At 52.7% G+C, this 22,478-nt stretch overlaps 1 protein-coding gene across 1 annotated transcript in view; it reads right to left on the bottom strand.

Moving 5' to 3' along the window:
• hk2 (hexokinase 2) overlaps positions 1 to 22,478 on the bottom strand; it is a 70,482-nt gene that overhangs the window by 28,085 nt on the left and 19,919 nt on the right. The window contains exons 2-6 of the mRNA XM_038785270.1: positions 15,111 to 15,273; positions 7,319 to 7,467; positions 3,264 to 3,383; positions 1,489 to 1,584; positions 1,272 to 1,371 (exon numbers count right to left, since the gene is read on the bottom strand). Of these exons, the coding sequence (XP_038641198.1) occupies positions 1,272 to 1,371; positions 1,489 to 1,584; positions 3,264 to 3,383; positions 7,319 to 7,467; positions 15,111 to 15,273 (628 nt within the window). The remainder of the gene's footprint in view (positions 1 to 1,271; positions 1,372 to 1,488; positions 1,585 to 3,263; positions 3,384 to 7,318; positions 7,468 to 15,110; positions 15,274 to 22,478) is intronic.

Below are 22,478 nucleotides of genomic sequence, written 5' to 3'. Positions count from 1 at the left end.
AATAGATAGAGTAGACAGTCAGAGACTTTTTCCCCGGGTGGAACACACCATTACAAGGGGACATAAATTTAAGATAAATGGTGGAAGATATAGAGGGGATGTCAGAGGTAGGTTCTTTACCCAGAGAGTAGTGGGGGCATGGAATGCACTGCCTGTGGTAGTAGTTGAGTCGGAAAAGTTAGGGACCTTCAAGCGGCTATTGGATAGGTACTTGGATTAGGGTAGAATAATGGAGTGTAGGTTAACTTCTTAAGGGCAGCACGGTAGCAAAGGACAAAGGACAAATACAAGTTTACGATTCAACCAAATTGATTTATCAAACACAATCACCCGGAGGAAACCCACGCACACACGGGGAGGACGTGCAGACTCCACACAGACAGTGACCCAGCCGGGAATCGAACCTGGGATCCTGGAGCTGTGAAGCATTTATGCTAACCACCATGCTACCGTGCTGCCCCTAATCATCTCGACTGAGTCCATCGGATTGGGAAGTGTTAACAATCTTCGGATGAATTAGTGTTGTTTTGGGATAATTTAAGAAGGGTGATTGTGTTTGATAAATCAATTTGGTTGAATCGTAAACTTGTATTTGTCCTTTGTTCATCTCACAAGGGAAGGTCCCTGGGTAAAACATTGGAGTAATAAACTAGTTGAAGTGTATGAGGTTCTACAGACAGCAATGGGGTTAAAGGTTATCAGAGGGTCAGCAGGAAGGTGGGGTTGATGTTTACTACCGGGTCATCTATGAATGGTGGAGCAGGCTCGAAGGGTCATGTGGCCTCGCCCTGCCCTAATTTCCGATATAGAATTTCCCAAATAAATTAGCCCATCCAGTTCACCTTCTTGGCTCCTCTCCCCTTGATCTTGCTCATGATCTTGTTAATAAGGACATTTCGTCTGGCACCAACTCACGGTCAATAAATGAAGAGAAGAGAGAACGAGAGGAGACAGGGCGGGGGTGAAGGTAAATTCTTTGCATGGCCCCGTAGAGGGGGAAGCAATTGGATAGCTGCTCTGCAGAGACAGGGCAGGAAAGATGGGCCAAATGGACTCTCCCAGCGTCACAGGACTCCAGAGAAAACAGCAACGTGAGCGCGAGTGCTCAATAGCTCAATGTCAACCAGTTCTGCCCGTCAAGTGCGTACATGCAGATAGAAATAAAAAATGGTGCGAGCTTTTGCAGGAGGCAACTTCCTCACGACCCATCTGTGAGTGCAGACCCCCAAGAACCAACACAGCAACATTAAAAGAAAAACAGGGTGACCTACCGACAATCAGCCCAATCTCACAGTTGTGGTCATCATAGCCGCAGCTCATCATGGTCCCGACAGTGTCATTCACCACTGCCACCACGTCGATGTCAAAGTCCTGTGGAATCAAAACAAACAGGACAATTCTTTCTCTAAAGAGAAGACAATCAATCGCAGAAATGTCCTGCCAACTACGTTTCTCCAGAGGTCACCTCCATAAATGACTGGCGCTTACCCCTCGTCGCTGAATCGCCTGCCGCAGGAGGTTAACCACATCTCTGCCCTCGACGCCACTTGCCTTGAACCCTTTCGTCCAATGCAATAGCAGACTCTGCAGTGGAGATTAGGAAATGAAATGGAACAGGAATACATGATCAATAATAGGTTTGAATAGAACTTCACCGGCAAGAGCGTCAAGAAATGTTTGACCCCAAGCCACACGAAGACCAGTGGCCTAACTGCTCAGCCACAAATACAACAGCGACAGGAATCGTTGCTTAGGAACGAGACTCCTACCTCACAGTGAGGGTGTGCACAAGGCCGAGAATAAATTCTCCCCACACGTGTCCACACTTCACCCGCAAGTTGAACCCGTCTGTCAGTGAGAACTTGCGCGCCCTCTTTTAAATGGGCAACACGCCAATGCGCCACAGAAAACTGGCTTCCTGGAGGCCTCAACGTCAACTGTGACATCCACCTCCTCCTCCGTGCTCGAGTCTTCCTCTCACAGGAAAATGCCGTACTTCCATGGCTAACTAAGAAGTGTCCAAAAACCACTTCGATTCCTCCCTCACTTTTATTTTTCGTCTTCCATTGGGACGTGGGTGTCTCTCAGCTCCATCCCCAATTTCCCTGTTGGCTCGCTTGGCTATTTCAGAGGGGCACTAAAGAGCCAACCACATTGCTGTGGGGTCTGGAGTCAAGTATAGGCCGCACCAGGGTAAGGACGGCAGATTTCCTTCTATAAAAGGGGCGTTCGTGAGCCAAAAGGGCTTTTACGACAAATTGATAGGCCACCGGTACAAAGACCAGGTTTCGATTCAAGATTTTCTTTTGAAAGAAATTTAATTCATTCGTGAGTGGAACTTGGAGGCCACGGTGGTTTTTGAACCCTTAATTCAGAGTTACTAGCCCAGTGACTTGAAGACTATAAGACCATAAGACAAAGGAGCATAATTAGGCCATTTGGCCCATAGAGTCTCTTCCGCCATTCAATCATGGCTGATATGTTTCTCATCCCCATTCTCCTGCCTTCTCTCCGTAACCTCTGACCCCCGTATTGATCAAGAACCTATCTATCTCTGTCTTAAAGACACTCAGTGAATTGGCCTCCCCAGCCTTCTGCGGCAAAGAGTTCCACAGATTCACCACCCTCTGGCTGAAGAAATTCCTCCTCATCTCTGTTTTAAAGGATCGTCCCTTCAGTCGGAGATGGTGTCCTCTGCTTCTAGTTTTTCCTACAAGTGGAAACATCCTCTCCATGTCCACTCTATCCAGGCCTCGCAGTATCCTGCAAGTTTCAATAAGATCCCCCCCTCATCCTTCTAAACTCCAACGAATACAGATGCAGAGTCCTCAACCATTCCTGATACACGAAGCTCGATCGAGATAGAGATCTCGGCAGCGTGGTGGCACAGTGGTTAGCACTGCTGCCTCACGGCACCGAGGTCCCAGGTTCGATCCCGGCTCTTGGTCCCAGTGTCCGCGTGGGTTTCCTCCGGGTGCTCCGGTTTCCTCCCACAGCCCAAAGATGTGCAGGTTAGGTGGATTGACCATGATAAATTGCCCTTAGGTTCGGTGGGGTTATGGGGATAGGGTGGAGGTGTGAGTTTAAGTAGGGTGCTCTTTGCGAGAGTAAGTGCAGGCTCGATGGGCCGAATGGCCTCCTTCTGCACTGTAAATTCTATGATTGAGACTCATGACGGCCCAGAGGATTGCAGCATGATGCCCTCCGTCACGCCAGTTATGTTCACCGCTACGTGTCCACAGCAGTGGTGAGAGTTCGCTCACCTCATCGAGCTTCGACTGTTGGCAGGGAAAGGAGAAGGTGAATCCGAGGGGCAGTTTCTTATCCTTAATGTCCAATTCCTCCATGACATCACCCAGACAGTTAGCAATGTGATCAAACAGCTAAAAGAGGGGGAAAAAAAAGACAGTTCAATATGCAGTACCGTGAGGAAAACAACAGAGGGCGATGGAATACTGTCAACTGAACAACTTTCCATGTGAGATGAAGGGCTGGTAGGAAAGTGAGTAGAGAGAGAGGGAGAGAGAGGAAGGAAACAATTAGTTATATTCCTCTAATGTTGACTCATTTATTCCTTGCCGCAGCCTCCAGACACCCTCGAGTCCAGGAAAGATGCTCACTTTCAGCATCCTGACCCAAGCAAACCGATTCAGCGAATAAAACATGTCAATTGGTCAAATCGAAGGGGTTGTGACATCAAAACAAAAGCCTGTGGGACCCGGGAAATATATGTAACCTTTCCAAATTTCGCTGATGGTGTAAAGCTAGGCAAGAATATGCGTTGCGAGGAAGACTTAAAGCTGTTACAAAGGATGTGGACAGACTTTGTGAGGGGGCAAGAACATGGCAGAAGTAATAGAATGTGGAAAAATGTGAGGCCATCCTATTGGCTGAAGGAACAGATGTGCAGTGTATTTCCAAAATGGTAAGAAATGAGAAAGTGAGGATCTACACTTGGGTATCCTGGTCCGTATGTAGCTGAAAGCTGAAAGCTAGCGTGCAGATGCAGCAAGTTATTAGGAAGGTGAATTGTATGTTTGGCAGGTAGGATCAAGGAAAACCCAAAAGCTTTCTATAGGTATGTCAGGAATAAAAGAATGACTAGGGTAAGAGTAGGGCCAGTCAAGGACAGTGGTGGGAAGTTGTGTGTGGAGGCTGAGGAGATAAGCGAGATACTAAATGAATACTTTTCGTCAGTATTCACTCAAGAAAAAGATAATATTGTGGAGGAGAATGCTGAGACCCAGGCTATTAGAATAGATGGCATTGAGGTGCGTAGGGAAGAAGTGTTGGCAATTCTGGACAAGGTGAAAATAGATAAGTCCCCGGGGCCTGATGGGATTTATCCTAGGATTCTCTGGGAAGCCAGGGAAGAGATTGCTGAGCCTTTGGCTTTGATTTTTAGGTCATCATTGGCTACAGGAATAGTGCCAGAGGACTGGAGGATAGCAAATGTGGTCCCTTTGTTCAAGAAGGGGAGTAGAGATAACCCCGGTAACTATAGGCCGGTGAGCCTAACGTCTGTGGTGGGTAAAGTCTTGGAGAGGATTATAAAAGATACAATTTATAATCATCTAGATAGGAATAATATGATTAGGGACAGTCAGCATGGTTTTGTGAAGGGTAGGTCATGCCTCACAAACCTTATCGAGTTCTTTGAGAAGGTGACTGAACAGGTAGACGAGGGTAGAGCAGTTGATGTGGTGTATATGGATTTCAGTAAAGCGTTTGATAAGGTTCCCCACGGTCGTCTATTGCAGAAAATACGGAGGCTGGGGATTGAGGGTGATTTAGAGATGTGGATCAGAAATTGGCTAGTTGAAAGAAGACAGAGAGTGGTAGTTGATGGGAAATGTTCAGAATGGAGTTCAGTTACGAGTGGCGTACCACAAGGATCTGTTCTGGGGCCGTTGCTGTTTGTCATTTTTATAAATGACCTAGAGGAGGGCGCAGAAGGATGGGTGAGTAAATTTGCAGACAACACTAAAGTCGGTGGAGTTGTAGACAGTGCGGAAGGATGTTGCAAGTTACAGAGGGACATAGATAAGCTGCAGAGCTGGGCTGAGAGGCAAATGGAGTTTAATGTGGAGAAGTGTGAGGTGATTCACTTTGGAAAGAATAACAGAAATGCGGAATATTTGGCTAATGGTAAAATTCTTGGTAGTGTGGATGAGCAGAGGGATCTCGGTGTCCATGTACATAGATCCCTGAAAGTTGCCACCCAGGTTGATAGGGTTGTGAAGAAGGCCTATGGTGTGTTGGCCTTTATTGGTAGAGGGATTGAGTTCCGGAGCCATGAGGTCATGTTGCAGTTGTACAAAACTCTAGTACGGCCGCATTTGGAGTATTGCGTACAGTTCTGGTCGCCTCATTATAGGAAGGACGTGGAAGCTTTGGAACGGGTGCAGAGGAGATTTACCAGGATGTTGCCTGGTATGGAGGGAAAATCTTATGAGGAAAGGCTGATGGACTTGAGGTTGTTTTCGTTAGAGAGAAGAAGGTTAAGAGGTGACTTAATAGAGGCATACAAAATGATCAGAGGGTTAGATAGGGTGGACAGCGAGAGCCTTCTCCCGCGGATGGAGGTGGCTAGCACGAGGGGACATAGCCTTAAATTGAGGGGTAATAGATATAGGACAGAGGTCAGAGGTGGGTTTTTTACGCAAAGAGTGGTGAGGCCGTGGAATGCCCTACCTGCAACAGTAGTGAACTCGCCAACATTGAGGGCATTTAAAAGTTTATTGGATAAGCATATGGATGATAAGGGCATAGTGTAGGTTAGATGGCCTTTAGTTTTTTTCCATGTCGGTGCAACATCGAGGGCCGAAGGGCCTGTACTGCGCTGTATCGTTCTATGTTCTATGTTCTATGTTAATCGTTCAGAGGGTCTGTACAGACTTCATGGGCCAAATGGCCTTGCTGATAGAGTCAGTGTAGAGGGAGCGTTACTCTGTATCTGACCCCGTGCTGTACCTGTCCTGGGAGTGTTTGATGGGGACAGTGTAGAGGGAGCTTTACTCTGTATCTAACCCCGTGCTGTACCTGTCCTGGGAGTGTTTGATGGGGACAGTGTAGAGGGAGCTTTACTCTGTATCTAACCCCGTGCTGTACCTGTCCTGGGAGTGTTTGATGGGGACAGTGTAGAGGGGGCTTTACTCTGTATCTAACCCTGTGCTGTAACTGTCCTGGGAGTGTTTGATGGGGACAGTGTAGAGGGAGCTTTACTCTGTATCTAACCCCGTGCTGTACCTGTCCTGGGAGTGTTTGATGGGGACAGTGTGGAGGCAGCTTCACTCTGTATCTAACCCCGTGCTGTACCTGTCCTGGGAGTGTTTGATGGGGACAGTGTAGAGGGAGCTTTACTCTGTATCTAACCCCGTGCTGTACCTGCCCTGGGAGTGTTTGATGGGGACAGTGTAGAGGGAGCTTTACTCTGTATCTAACCCCATGCAGTACCTGCCCTGGGAGTGTTTGAAGGGGACAGTGTAGAGGGAGCTTTACTCTGTATCTAACCCCGTGCTGTACCTGCCCTGGGAGTGTTTGATGGGGACAGTGTAGAGGGAGCTTTACTCTGTATCTAACCCCGTGCTGTGCCTGTCCTGGGAGTGTTTGATGGGGACAGTGTAGAGGGAGTATTACTCTGTATCTAACCCCGTGCTGTACCTGCCCTGGGAGTGTTTGATGGGGACAGTGTAGAGGGAGCTTTACTCTGTATCTAACCCCGTGCTGTACCTGCCCTGGGAGTGTTTGATGGGGACAGTGTAGAGGGAGCTTTACTCTGTATCTAACCCCGTGCTGTGCCTGTCCTGGGAGTGTTTGATGGGGACAGTGTAGAGGGAGCTTTACGCTGTACCCAACCTGGGAGGTTCTCTCTTTGTCTCGGTCTGTGGTGGGAGGAATCAATGTGCAGAGTAGCGGAAAATAAAGACTGCCCTTGTCCATTGGTCATTACAATGAAGGTGCAGCAAGATATTAAGAAGGCGAATAGTAAGATGATCTTTATCGCAAGAGGATTTGAGTACAGGAGTTGTGAGGTTCTGCTTCAATGGTCTCGGAGATTGGTTAGACCATACTTGGAGCACTCTGAGCTGTTGTGGTTCCTTTACCTGAGGAAGGAAATTATTGTTATAGAGCGAGTGGAACAAATGATCACTAGACTTGACGCGGGGGTGGTGATTTGATTTGAACGTAATTCATAAAGGACACTCGTGATGGTTGAGCGAGGCCTGGTGCAAGGGTAGGATTCAGGTTGGAAGGTGCGGTTAATAGCCAGGCGGGCGAGGCTGGTGCGGACAAAGGCCGGGATAGGGATGCTCACCTGAGTGCCGGTGCCGTGCATGATGTCCTCCGGAATGGCACAGATCCGATTCTCAATCTGCACATTCTGTTTGCCATTGTCGGAAACCTTGACTCTCAGCACGCGGAAGTTGGTGCCTCCCAGGTCGAGGGCCAGGAAATCGCCACTCTCTGCCAAGACAGGAAAAGATGGAGTTATTCTTCCAAAGTGCTTGCCACACGACAACAGAAACGGCTTATTGAGCCAGTTTTGTGCACACATAGTTATTTAGGAGATTTCTTTTTGCATTGAAGAGTACAGGAGTCGGTGTGAAGGAGCAAATTTGGTTACAATTCTGCCAGGCATCATGGTTGATACCTGGTACCTTCGCCATGTCCTGCCAGGAGGCGTGCCACGTAGAGAACAATGTACCTCACTGTGTCACAGCTCCTGTGTACAATTAAAACACTCTCAGAAATTTGGTCGGTCTTCGAAGGCAGCTACCCCATTTTGAATAATAATCGCTTATTGTCACGAGTAGGCTTCAATGAAGTTACTGTGAAAAGCCCCTAGTCGCCACATTCCGGCGCCTGTCCGGGGAGGCTGGTACGGGAATCGAACCCGCGCTGCTGGCCTTGTTCTGCATGGCAAGCCAGCTATTTAGCCCACGGTGCTAAACCAGCCCCAGAATAATCCAGAATGAAAAGTTTAATGATGACCATGTGTCGATTGCTGTCAAACCCCATCGGGTTCGCTAATTTTCTTTAGGGAAGGAAATCTGCCGTCCTTACCCGGTCTGGCCTACATGTGACTCCAGACCCCACAGCAATCATAGATTATCATAGAATTTACAGTGCAGAAGGAGGCCATTCGGCCCATTGAGTCTGCACCGGCTCTTGGAAAGAGCACCCTACCCAAGGTCAACACCTCCACCCTATCCCCATAACCCAGTCACCCCACCCAACACTAAGGGCAATTTTGGTCACTAAGGGCAATTTATCATGGCCAATCCGCCTAACCTGCACATCTTTGGACTGTGGGAGGAAACCGGAACACCCGGAGGAAACCCACGCACACACGGGGAGGATGTGCAGTCTCCGCTCAGACAGTGACCCAAGCCGGAATCGAACTTGGGACCCTGGAGCTGTGAAGTAATTGTGCTATCCACAATGCTACCGTGCTGCCCCAATGTGGTTGACTCTTCAACGCCCTCTGAAATGGCCCAGCGAGCCCAGTGTATAATGGATGGCATGGCAGCACAGTGGTTAGCACTGTTGCTTCACAGCGCCAGGGTCCCAGGTTCGATTCCGGCTCGGGTCACTGTCTGTGTGGAGTCTGCACGTTCTCCCCGTGTCTGCGTGGGTTTCCTCCGGGTGCTCCGGTTTCCTCCCACATGTCCCAAAAGACGTGCTGTTAGGTGAATTGGACATTCTGAATTCTCCCTCTGTGTACCACAACAGGCGCCAGAATGGGGCGACTAGGGGATTTTCACAGTAACTTCATTGCAGTGTTAATGTAAGCCTACCTGTGACAATAAAGATTATTAGCCACTCCAGTTTAAGGGCAATTAGGGATGGGCAACAAACGATGGCCGAGCAAATGACACGCGCATCTTGTGAAAATGTTTCAAGAATGATCTTTGTTGAAGTGTAACATTCAGAACTGCACGTAGATGTGGTGTGTGATGCAATCATTACATCCTCATGAGAATTCAAAACTCATGAAGCACTGCCCCCTCGATCATACTTCCGATTGTAGTTTTGCAATAAACCACATTGTTTTCCTGGAATCGATTCATTTTTTTAAAAACGTAAAACCTTAATTTCCAGCCCTTTGTGAAACCCCTGCCCATTTCCCCCTCCGATAAGACACCCATTTTTTCCGCTCTTCGAGTTTGAACTCTCCACGTTGAATTCTATCCACTGGACTCGCATTTAGTCTGCCCATGTCCCTTGGTACCATCCTGCTGCCTGTCTAAACTCACCCTGCCTGCCAGCTCAGAGACGGAGAAACGGAACCGGGCCTAGCGATTCCTATGGCAGGCACCCTATTTGCTCGTCCGTCGCCCGGGGGGGCTTATAGCTGGAGGGGCTCCACTCCATAGCAACACAGCTGACTAGGTGTCCCTCTCACCCTAACCGCCAGTAATTGGCGTGTTTGAAGGATTGGCAGGTCGACACATTCAACCTGCAAACTCCAGTCCAAAGCTGTGCCAATTAGGCAGCGTTGCGGGGACAGGGCAGAGCAGGAATGGGCCTACCTCGGGTGTTCTTTCAGAGGGTCGGTGCAGACCCGATGGGCCAAATGGCCTCCTTCCGCACTTGCGGAATTCTATGAATCTCGCCACTCAGTTCACTTTGTGTCAAGGGACAGGTTGTTAGCAGAATAAGGGAACATAGACTCAAGTCGAAAGTGGCCAGGCTTCAGCCTGACTAGCAGGTTTTGCCTGTTTCTGAAATGTTACTTTGCGCAGGCCGTTTGCGACACATCGATACCGGCCTTTAAGCATTCCCTAACAAACGTGCTCAGGAACGTAAAGGTTTACATCAAAGTCTCAGCTGTCATTTTTAGACCAGCGTCTAATCGGCCTCGCGCTCACTCGACCGTCGACGAAAGTCCGGAGGAGAATAATAAAGGATCTTTGAGCGTAGATTCACAAGGGTGGGTTTGAAGAGATTGGTGGAAAGATTAGAATGAAAATGAGGAACAATTCTTGCAGAGGTTTGTGGGAGTCTGGAGCTCACTGCCCCGACAGGGTAGGCGAACGAGGCAGAAACTCATTTTTTAAAAGATTGATTTAAATTTTTCCAATTCAGGGGCAATTTAGCATGGCCAGCACGGTAGCATGGTGGTTAGCATAAATGCTTCATAGCTCCAGGATCCCAGGTTCGATTCCCGGCTTGGGTCACTGTCTGTGTGGAGTCTGCACGTCCTCCCAGTGTGTGCGTGGGTTTCCTCCGGGTGCTCCGGTTTCCTCCCACAGTCCAAAGATGTGCGGGTTAGGTGGATTGGCCATGATAAATTGCCCGTTGTGTCCTAAAAAGTAAGGTTACGGGGGGGTTGTTGGGTTACAGGTATAGGGTGGATACGTGGGTTTGAGTAGGGTAATCATTGCTCGGCACAACATCGAGGGCCGAAGGGCCTGTTCTGTGCTATACTGTTCTATGTTCTATGTTCAATCCACCTACCCCGCACATCTTTGTGGGCTGTGGGGGTGAGACCCACGCAGACACGGGATGAATGTGCAAACTCCACACGGACAGTGACCCGGGGCCGGGGTCGAACCCGGGACCCCGGCGCAGTGAGGCAACAGTGCTAACCACTGCGCCACCGTCCCGCCGGATATTCAAACACTCCTGCCGCAATCTGGAGAGCTGGATTCTGACAAACCGCTCAATGCAAAGCCAATAAAGAGGATACTATTAGTTTGCACAATTTATCAGGCCTCTTATCTTTGAGTGAAAGGAAATAGCTTTTACATCTATCAGCGAGCAAATGCGCAACAACTTTCAAGAGTAACACAGCAACGGATAAGAGGTCAGGGGCGTTTACAAAGAGTAAATTCAGAGGCAGATTAAAAGCTGATGTTGCAATATCAACATCCTGTTCGCCAATTGAAACACTCTCGGGTTGAAGCTCCTGCCTCTGGCGAGCTGGCTTGTGCCCCGTGGCACCCCTCTGCCTGGTCCATTGGCAGCTCAGCTGCCAGTTGATGCAAGCTCCGTGCCAGCATCGAGGGAGGGCCTCGGGTGCAGAACTGCTCCTTCAGCAGTGCGGCCGCTGCACAGAGCAAATGTGCTGCGTCGGGGAGATCTGGGACAATGACACACGGCTAACCACAGGGACACACTCACACAAAGGCATTGCTGTCCAACGCACATTCCAGCAGACTGGGGCCAACCCACGGCAGGTGGCAAATACAACCAAACCCAATTGACATGGCTGGAATGGGCGTTAATGCAGGGCTTGGATTCGGGATAAAACACGGTGTTCCACAGAAACCCCACCCCAGCACCACCCTGTGGGGATCGTGCCCACTGCACTCTGCAGGGACTGCCTTTCACGAGGAACATGCCCCGATACATCAGCTGGAACTGTAACCAGCACCGTTATGTTCCCGCTTGCTGATGCTGGTCATCGCCTGGCACTTCTGTGGCGCGAATGTAACTAACCACTTGTCAGCCCCAAGCCTGGATATTGTCCAGGTCTTGCTGCATTTGGACATGGACTGCTTCAGCATCTGAGGAGTCGCGAATGATGCTGAACATTGTGCAGTCATCAGCGAACATCCCCACTTCTGACCTTATGATGGAGGGACGGTCATTGATGAAGCAGCTAAAGATGGTTGGGGCCTAGGACCCTACCCTGAGGAACTCCTGCAGTGATGTCCTGGAGCTGAGATGATTGACCTCCAACCACCACAACCATCTTCCTTTGTGCCGGGAATGACTCCAGCCAGCGGAGAGTTCTCCCTGATTCCCATTGACTCCAGTTTAGCCCGGGCTCCTTGATGCCGCACTCGGTCAAATGCGGCCACTATGTCAAAGGGCAGTCACTCTGACCTCACCTCCTCATTCAGCCCATAGAACATAGAACATAGAACAGTACAGCACAGAACAGGCCCTTCGGCCCTCGATGTTGTGCCGAGCAATGATCACTCTACTCAAACCCAGGTATCCACCCTATACCCGTAACCCAACAACCCCCCCCCCCCCCCTCCCCCTTACTTTTTAGGACACTACGGGCAATTTAGCATGGCCAATCCACCTAACCCGCACATCTTTGGACTGTGGGAGGAAACCGGAGCACCCGGAGGAAACCCACGCACACACGGGGAGGACGTGCAGACTCCGCACAGACAGTGACCCAGCCGGGAATCGAACCTGGGATCCTGGAGCTGTGAAGCATTTATGCTAACCACCATGCTACCGTGCTGCCCATGTTTGAGCCAAGGCTGGAATGAGGTCAGGAGCTGAGTGACCCTGGCGGAATCCAAACCGAGCGTCCGTGAGCAGGTTATTGCTGAGTAAGTGCCGCTCGATAGCACTGTCGACGATACCTTCCATCAGTTTGCTGATGATTCAGGGTTGGGTCGGTTACCACTTTGCAAACTATCCCAAGGTGCGATTTTTTGTTTGGAATCTTGCAGGACAAGACTTGAACACATTCACCGCACAGACACGAAGCTTGAAGGCGGAGTTTACTTTCAAAACACAATGTTTGATGATACAGAGGACGCAAGAGACAAAACAATTCGCAATCTCCCTTGGTGCCTCGTCAATATTGCAATGATCTGTGCAATGCGTTGGCTGCTTTGTTAGGGTTTAGAATTCATGTTTGGGAACACAATGTTCACAACTGCAACCCCTCCACGGCTCGTAGGAATGTCAGACATCGAGGAGTGTCAGAGGTCATTTCAGAGATTAAACACAGCGAACCCTCAGGTTGTGATCACGCCTATGTCATCCTTGCCCCCCCCTGCCCCCCGGCCCGAGCTGCTGCCCACCTCTCCTTTGTCCCGCACCTCGTACACCCCTACCCTCTAAACGCACGTACAGTGGCTGGATATATAACTTAATGGATTGATGTATAGAAGATGCTGAACAGTATTGGCAAGATGGATGTCCAGAGCTGACACTCACAAACAGAATCATAGATTCCTTACATTGCAGAAGGAGGCCATTCGGCCCATCGAGTCTGCCCTGACCCTGTGAAAGAGCACCCTACCTAGGCCCACACGCTCACCCTATCCCAGTAACCCCACCTCACCTTTTTGGACACTAAGGGCAATTTATCATGGCCAATCCACCGAACCTGTACATCTTTGGACTGTGGGAGGAAACCGGAGCACCCGGAGGAAACCCACGCAGACACGGGGAGAGCGTGCAGACTCCGCACAGACAGTGACCCAAGCCGGGAATCGAACCCGGGACCCTGGAGCTACGAGAGGGCTGTGCGGCTTTGGAACTCTCTTCCTCGGAAGGCGGAGGAAGCGGGGTCACGGAGCATTTGTGTGGCAGAGATAGATTGATCCCTCTGCCCGATCAGAATCTCAGGTCATCGGGGGGGGGGGGGAGAAATAGATTGGGAATGCAGGAACCCGTAACACAAACAGCTCAGCCACGATCGTGCTGAATGGCAAGGCAGGCTCGAGTGGGCCGAAAGGCCTACCTTTGCTGATTTGTGTGTTTGCAATGAATAAATCTGGAATTGTCGCTCATCGCGGTAATGGGTTGCCATGACAACTATCGTTGAGTCTCTAAGAACCCATGGGGTTCACTCATATCCTTTCAGTAAAGGAAATCTGCCGTCCTTACCCGGTCTGGCCTACACGTGACTCCAGACCTCACAGCGAATGGGGTTGACTGTTAGCTGCCCCGGGGAAGCGGCTAACAAGCCAACCGATTAAAGGGATCAGCCCTAAATGAGGGCCTGGCCCAGCGAAACCAGGAGCGGTGTCAGGATCTCTGAGGCAGGAAGAAGGGAGGTGCTTATTGATGGGAGGCCAGGCTGGTGGGCCAGACAGTTTACCGTGTCCCTCATTGCCCCGTGCTTGTCGCGCTTCCCTAACTGACGGGGCCCTGAGGGAAACAGGAAGCTACCTTGCGAACAACAAGAAGGTGTCGTCATAGCAACTGCAGCCATCTGTGTGATGTGCATCTCCCAAGGCTCCCCAACTGGCCCAAGCTGGGTTTTAGTGGAAGCAACTATGTTATTGACAGAAGCGCAGGATCACCATACCTCAGGGGAGGGGCAAATTCCAGATGGCGGGGCCTTCATGAATTACCTCAGACAGTACAGGAATTTAGCGTGGCCACCCCCCCTCCCCCCAATCGCTCCCGTGTGCGCTGCTACAGGCTCCAGTGCGGTGATTATCTAATTTGTTCCCCCATCTAATTCCTCCCCCCCATTTCAGTGCAAGAGAAGCAAATACAAGAACATGCAAACTCCCGGCAGAGGCTAGTATTGAACCTGGCGTTGTGAGGCAGCAGTGCTGACCACTGTCGCACCGTGCCATCCTCAAATTCAAATTGCGCCAGCAACCATGGTAGGCCTTGAACCTATGTCCCCAGAGACTCTGGAGTGCTCGTTTGGTGACATCACCATCTTCCCCTCCAGTTTTAGAAATTAATAAATGATTGATTACAATCTGAAATCTGTGCCCCCCCCCCCCTCCCCTCCACCAACTCCCCCAACTCCCAGCCCCATCAGCTAATGGGAACAGCCTTTCCTAGTCCAGCCTATTTAAACTTGCCCCAATCTTATGCACCTCCATCAAATCTCCCCCTCAACCTCTTTCGCTTCAAGGAGACCAACTCCAGCTTCCACAACCTCACCTTGGAGCTAAAATCCCCCTCATCCCCCGCTCTGGTAAATCGCCCTCCGCATCCTCGCGAAGGCCCTCACATCCTTCCTAAAGTGTGGCGACGAGAACTGGACACAGTACCCTAGCTGGGGCCTAATCAGAGCTTTGTAAAAGGTTCGGCCTAACTTCCAGGCTTTTGTACTCACCGCCTCTATTTAAGAAGGCCGAGCTCCCACTGTCCTCATAATATATCCTGCCACCGAGCTCGAAGCACAGCAACGTCCATTTTAAGCAACTGCTGCCACTAAACCATTTTGTTTCGCTCTTCAAACACTCAGTCATCCATTGCCCAAGAGCTTGAGTGCAGGGTGAAAACCGCCAGCGATATTTTTCTCGAATCGCCAACATTCAAGGGCACCATGACAGTGCTGGACGACACAGGGCCACAGTAATTCGGGCCTGGAGCAGGAGTGGATTGGGCAATGAAGGGACCCGCTCACACCCGTCTCCAAAAACAATCCCCCTTACCTGTTCCGTCGGGAGTCGACCGGACGAACGTGGGCAGCATCTTGAGGGACGAGGTGGGGTTGGTATCTTTCCGGAGGCCCTGCTCCATCTCGATCAGGAAGCGGTTGGAAATGTCGTGCAGAGCTTCGTCCGATAGCCGCATGTGGTAGAGGTATTTGTCCACCTGCAGACAGAAGACACAGGAGTCAGGGGCAGGGGACGGTTTTCCAAGGTCACGTGACCACTCCCTCATTCGTTGGGACATCCACAAGTCAGGAACGTCCAGCCAGGGAAATTCATAAGATCATAAGCAATAGGATCAAGGGTAGACCACTCGGCCCCTCCAGCCTTCTGTCCCACTCATGGCCGACCTGACTGTGGTCTCAATTTAACATTCCCCCCTGACAGGATCTTGTTAATCAAGAATCTATCCAGCTCTGCCTTAAAGAGAGTGCTTCCATCGTCTTTTGAAGTAAAGTGTTCTAAGGTCTCGCCACCTCAGAGAGAAGGTTATAGAACATACAGTGCAGAAGGAGGCCATTCAGCCCATCGAATCTGCACAGACCCATTTAAGCCCTCACTTCCACCCTATCCCAATAACCCCTCTAAACCTTTTTGGACACGAAGAGGCAATTTATCACGGCCAATCCACTTAACCTGCACGTCTTTGGACCGTGGGAAGAAACCAGAGCACCCGGAGGAAACCCACGCAGACACTGGGAGAACGTGCAGACTCCGCACAGACAGTGACCCAGCGAGGAATCGAACCTAGGACCCTGGTGCTGTGAAGCCACAGTGCTAACCACTGTGCTACCTTGCTGCCCAGAATGAGCCAGGCTCCACTGCTTTCTGATGGAAGAGAGTTCTGCCAGGTCACAAGCCTCAGAGAAAAACAATGTCCTCATCTGCATCTTAAATGGGAGCCTTCTTATTCGGAGACTTTCCCCACACACCCCCACGTTCTAGATTCAGTTCTGAAGGGGAAACACCCTCCCAGCATCCACTCTGTCATAGCCTCTTCTTCAGGGTTTCAATCAGATCCCCTCTCGTTCTTCTAAATGCACAACCTGGCTCAGTCATTCCTCATAAGACGGACCCCTTCATCCCAGCAATCACCCCAGTGAATCTTCTCGGAATCCATAGGAATCCCGACAGTGCAGAGGGAGGCCATTCGGCCCATCGAGTCTGCACCGATGCTCTGAAAGAGCACTCTACCTAGGGGTAGGAGGAGAGGCTGGGAAAGTGGAATCGAGGAGGTTGATTCCGTGTGAGGAATCTCGGGGAGGTGCAACGCGCTGTGGAGCCACCCACAGTTAAGGGCTCCAAACTATTTTCGTGAACCTCTTCAGTTGCCAGAACTGCACGCTGACGTACACCCAATGGGAGTAGGCCGTCGAACCTGCTCCGCCGTTCATTGGATGATCCGATTGTAACCGTCACCCTAAATTGCTGCCTGCCCCCAATGACCTTTGACCTTGTTAATCAAGAATCTATCCACTTCTGACTTCCGGTAGCGGCAATGACCAGCTGAGCCGCACGTTCGGAGGCTCCCGGATAAAACGGACTTCGGGGCTTTTTTAAAGGCCAACGGAGCTTAAGAGGCAAATCCCGACGGGGGAAAGAGGCCAGGAGTCGCCCCAGAGGTCCCATGGTGCAGACCAGGTGCGGAGCAGGGAGAGAATCAGGAGGAAAAACTCTTGAAAAAAAATCGGGACCCGAAGGACAAAATGGCGGCCGGCGAAAGTTTTGAAGAACTGAAGAAGTGGGTCCAGGAGCAGCAGACGACTCTGCTGCGCTGCTTCCAGGATCTGAAAGTGGAGCTGCTGGAGTCCATCAAGGTAACCAACAGGGAACTGATGGAGACCCAGACAGCCCAGGGGGCTGCGATCCGGGAGCTGCAGCAGCAGGCTGCCGAGAGGGAGGACGAGGTCGTGGCCGCGGTGGGGAAGGTGGAGATGCACGAGGCGCTCCATAAAAGATGGCAGGAGCGGGTCGAGGAGTTGGATAACCGGTCGAGGAGGAAGAATTTACGGATCCTGGGCCTCACGGAAGGGCTGGAGGGGTCGGACCTAGAGGCCTATGTGGTGATGATGCTGAACACGCTGATGGGGGCTGGGTCCTTCCAGGGGCCCCTGGAGTTGGAGGAGGCCCACAGAATTCTGGCTAGGAGGCCCAAGCCGAACGAGCCGCCGCGGGCGGTGTTGGTAAGGTTCCACCGGTTTGTGGATCGTGAGTGTGTGCTCCGGTGGGCCAAGAAGGAGCGGAGCAGCAAATGGGAGAACACGGAGGTGCGGATCTTCCAGGACTGGAGTGCGGAGGTGGCGAGGCGGAGGGCCGGGTTTAACCGGACGAAGGCGGTGCTCCACAGACGGAAGGTGAAGTTTGGAATGCTGCAGCCGGCGCGTCTGTGGGTCACCTACCAGGATCGGCACCACTATTTTGATTCCCCGGAGGAGGCGTGGGCCTTCGTGCAAGCCGAGAAACTGGGCACAAACTGAGGGTCCCCCGGATGGGGGATGCTGTGGAATACTGTATTTATTTATACTGTATGTGTATCTGCGGGGTTTAGGATATGATGTGGGGTGGCCGTAGGGTGGGTGGGGTGATGCCGTACGGGTGTTTTCTTTATGGGTTTTCTAGCAGGAGTTGGGTGGACGGGTTTGGACTGAGGGGTAAACGGGGTGTTTGGGGAGCTGGTGGGGGGGACTGACAATGGGAGTGACCCTGGAGGAGGCGGGGCCCGGCAGGGCGAAAGCGCGGGCTTTCTGCGGGGTCCCCATGCTGGGAGAGGGAGGGGGAGGGGTTTTCTTTTCCCGCGCAGGAGCAGGGGAGGGTGGACTGGTTGATGGGCACAATGGAGGAGGGGCAGTCCCACGTTAGGAGGAGCCGAAAGTAGGGCAGGAGCCGCCGGGGTCAGCAGAAGATAGCTGGCTCACGGGAGTGCTGTAGAGGGGGGGGGGGGGTGGCTAGGAGGGGTCCTAGCCTGGGGGGGGGGGGGGGGGGGGGGAGGAGGGGGGGGGGGGTTACCGGGTTGTGCTGAAACGGTCAGGAAGGAGCTGGAGGACGCAGGGGGTGCTGGAGGGGGGGGGGGGGGGAGGTGCCGCCGTGGGAAACTGGCAGAGCGTGGGACGCTGGCCGGGGGTGGGCAAGGGATGGGGTATGGCTAATCGGCAGGGGAAGGGGGCAGGGAGCCCTCGGATCCGGCTGATAACCTGGAATGTGAGGGGGCTGAACGGGCCGATCAAAAGGGCCCGAGTAGTTGTGCACCTGAAGGGACTGAAGGCGGATGTGGCCATGCTCCAGGAGACACACCTGAGAGTGGTGGACCAGGTCCGGCTGAGAAAGGGGTGGGTGGGCCAGGTATTCCACTCAGGGCTGGACGAGAAGAGTAAGGGGGTGGCGATCCTGGTGGGGAAGAAGGTGTCGTTTGAGGCGTTGAAGGTGGTGGCTGACAGTGGCGGGAGGTACGTGATGGTGAGTGGCAAGCTGCAGGGGGAGCGGGTAGTTGGTGAATGTTTATGCCCCAAATTGGGACGATGCAGGGTTCATGCGGCGTATGCTGGGCCGCATTCCGGACCTGGAGGTGGGGGGAGACTTTAACACTGTGCTGGATCCCCCATTGGATCGATCCAAGTCCCGGACGGGTAGGAGGTCGGCGGCGGCTAAGGTGCTGAGGGGATTTATGGACCAGATGGGGGGGTGGACCCTTGGAGGTTTGAGAGGCCAAGGGCCAGGGAATACTCGTTTTTCTCCCATGTACATAAGGCCTACTCGAGGATTGACTTTTTTGTCCTGAGCAGGGGGCTGGTGTCGAGGGTGGAGGAAGTGGAATACTCCGCTATTGCCATTTTGGATCATGCCCCGCACTGGATGGACCTCGGGCTGGGGGAGGAGAGGGACCAACATCCGCTCTGGCGCATGGAGGTGGGGTTGCTGGCAGAGGAGGAGGTGGCCGGGAGGGTCCGGGGGTGTATTGAGAGATACCTCGAGGCCAATGATAACGGGGAGGTTCGGGGGGGGGGGACGGACGGTCTGGGAGGCATTGAAGGCGGTGATGAGGGGGGAATTGATCTCCATCCGAACCCATAGGGAGAGGGGGGGAGCAGAGGGAGAGGGAGAGACTGATAGGGGAGATGGTGCAGGTGGATAGGAGATATGTGGAGGCCCCAGAGGAGGGATTGCTGGGGGAGAGGCGTAGCCTTCAGGCCAGATTTGATCTACTGACGACCAGAAAGGCGGAAGCCCAGTGGAGGAAAGCACAGGGGGCGGTGTATGAACACGGGGTGAAGGTGAGCAGGATGCTGGCGCACCAGCTCCGGAAGCGAGACGCGGCCAGGGAGATTGGGGAGTGAGGGATAGCGCTGGGAAGGTGGTGCGGAGGAGGGTAGAGGTCAATGGGGTCTTCAGGGACTTTTATGGGGAACTGTACCGCTCTGAGCCTCCGGTGGAGGGGGGTGGAATGGGGCACTTCCTGGACAGGTTGCGTTTCCCGAGGGTGGAAGAGGAGCGGGTGGAGGGACTAGGGGCACCAATCGAGTTGGAGGAGGTTGTCAAAGGGATAGGGAGCATGCAGTCGGGGAAGGCGCCGAGACCGGACGGGTTTCCAGCGGAATTCTATAAAAAGTATTTGGACCTGTTGGGCCCCCTGTTGGTCCGGACCTTTAATGAGGCATGGGAGGGGGGGTGGGGGGGGCTTTGCCCCCAACTATGTCGCGGGCGCTGATTTCCTTGATCCTGAAGCGGGACAAGGACCCTCTGCAGTGTGGATCATATAGGCCGATTTCGCTGCTAAACGCCGATGCTAAGCTGCTGGCAAAGATCCTGGCCACTAGAATAGAGGATTGTGTGCCGGGGGTCATACATGAGGACCAGACGGGGTTTGTGAAGGGAAGGCAGCTGAACACAAATGTGCGAAGACTCCTCAATGTCATTATGATGCCGGCGGTGGAAGGGGAGGTGGAGATAGTGGTGGTGTTGGACGCGGGAGAAGGCCTTCGATAGGGTGGAGTGGGAGTACTTGTGGGAGGTGTTGGAGAGGTTTGGGTTTGGGGAGGGGTTTATTCGGTGGGTGAGGCTGCTCTACGAGGCCCCGATGGCAAGTGTAGCCACGAATAGGAGGAGGAGTACTTTCGGCTGCATCGGGGGACGAGACAGGGGTGCACCCTGTCCCCCTTGCTCTTCGTGCTCGCAATTGAGCCCCTGGCCATGGCATTGAGGGAGTCAGGGAACTGGAGGAGCATCGGGTGGGAGGAGCCAGTGTCACTGTACGCGGACGACCTGCTGCTGTATGTGGCGGACCCGGTGAGGAGGGATGCCGGAGGTGATGAGGATCCTTGGGGAATTCGGGGGTTTCTCGGGGTATAAGCTGAACCTGGGCAAGAGCGAGGTGTTTGTGGTGCATCCGGGGGATCAAGAGGAGGGGATTGGTAGGCTCCCACTGAAGCAGGCAGGGAAGAGCTTCAGGTACCTAGGGGTCCAGGTGGCTGGGAGTTGGGGGGCCCTGCACAAGCTCAACCTCACAAGGTTGGTGGAGCAGATGGAGGAGGAGTTTAAGAGGTGGGATATGTTACCGCTGTCACTGGCGGGGAGGGTGCAGTCCGTCAAGATGACGGTGCTCCCGAGATTTTTGTTCCTGTTCCAGTGCCTCCCCGTCCTTATCCCGAAGGCCTTTTTCAGGAGGGTCAACAGCAATATCACGGGATTTGTGTGGGCACATGGGACTCCAAGGGTTCGAAGAGTGTTCCTGGAACGAGGCAGGGATAGGGGGGGTCTGGCGTTGCCCAACCTCTGTGGGTACTACTGGGCGGCCAACGCAGCGATGGTGCGTAAGTGGGTAATGGGCGAGGAGGGGGCAGCGTGGAAGAGGATGGAGGCGGCGTCTTGTGTGGGCACGAGCCTGGAAGCGCTAGTAACGTCGCCGTTGCCGCTCCCTCCAACGAGGTATACCACGAGCCCGGTGGTGGCGGCTACCCTCAAAATTTGGGGGCAATGGAGACGGCACAGAGGAGAAGTGGGGGGCTCGATGGAGGCCCTGATACGGGGGAACCATCGGTTCGTCCCAGGGAGCATTGATGGCGGATTCCGGAGCTGGCACAGGGCAGGGGTTAGGAGGTTGAGGGACCTGTTTGTGGAGGGGAGATTCGCGAGCTTGGGGGAGTTAGAGGGGAAGTCTGGGCTCCCCCCGGGGAACATGTTTAGGTACATCCAGGTGAGGGCGTTTGCCAGGCAGCAGGTGGAGGGGTTCCCCTTGCTGCCCCCACGAGGGGTGCGGGATAGGGTGCTCTCGGGGGTGTGGGTTGGAGGAGGGAGGATCTCGGACATATACCGTAATGCAGGAGGTAGATGAGGCCTCGGTGGAGGAACTGAAGGGTAAATGGGAAGAGGAGCTGGGTGAGGAGATTGAGGAGGGGACATGGGCGGATGCCCTGGAGAGAGTGAATTCCTCCTCTTCCTGTGCGAGGCTTAGCCTCATACAGTTCAAGGTGCTACATAGGGCCCACATGACCGGGACGAGGATGAGTAGGATTTTTCGGGGGAGAGGACAGGTGTGCTAGGTGCTCGGGGAGCCCAGCGAACCACGCCCATATGTTTTGGGCGTGCCCAGCGTTGGGGGAGTTTTGGAAGGGGGTAGCAAGGACGGTGTCGAGGGTGGTGGGATCCAGGGTCGAGCCAGGCTGGGGACTCACAATTTTTGGGGTTGCAGTGGAGCCGGGAGTGCAGGAGGCGATAGAGGCCAGGGTCCTGGCCTTTGCGTCCCTAGTAGCCCGGCGGAGGATCTTGCTCCAGTGGAAGGATGCGAGGCCCCCAAGCGTGGAGGCCTGGATCAATGCTATGGCGGGGTTCATTAAATTGGAGAGGGTGAAATTTGCCCTGAGGGGATCAGTACAAGGGTTTTTCAGGCGGTGGCAGCCTTTCCTGGATTTCCTGGCGGAACGGTAGGGAAATAGGCCGACAGCAGCAGCAACCCGGGGTGGGTGGGGGGGGGGGTAAGGATGGGGGCGGGGGAGGGAGAACTGTACACATGGGTTTGTGGAGGGTGCTATCTCTCTCCCTTGTTTTTTTTTTCATCTTTTCTCTTTTCTCTGTCTTTTGGTTTCTGTTTTGTTTTTTGTTTTTTTCCTTTTGTTTGAAGTTGCTCTTGCAGCTGGGGGGCACTGTTTACGGGGTGTTACCACGGGTGTACGTTAATAGAGTTATGATGTTTATATTTTGTATTTTGTAAAAACTTCAATAAAAATTATTTATTAAAAAAAGAATCTATCCACTTCTGCCTTCAAAAGATTCCGCTGCCTTTTGAGAAAGAGTTCTCGACTCTCCGAGAGAATAAAGTTCTCCTCATCTCTATCTTAAAAAAGCAGCTTCTTATTTTTTTAAACAGTGACCCCCGAA

Source organism: Scyliorhinus canicula, chromosome 26 (genome assembly GCF_902713615.1).
Source record: "Scyliorhinus canicula chromosome 26, sScyCan1.1, whole genome shotgun sequence".
Classification (NCBI taxonomy): domain Eukaryota; kingdom Metazoa; phylum Chordata; class Chondrichthyes; order Carcharhiniformes; family Scyliorhinidae; genus Scyliorhinus; species Scyliorhinus canicula.
This window is presented reverse-complemented; position numbering and strand designations above follow the sequence as displayed.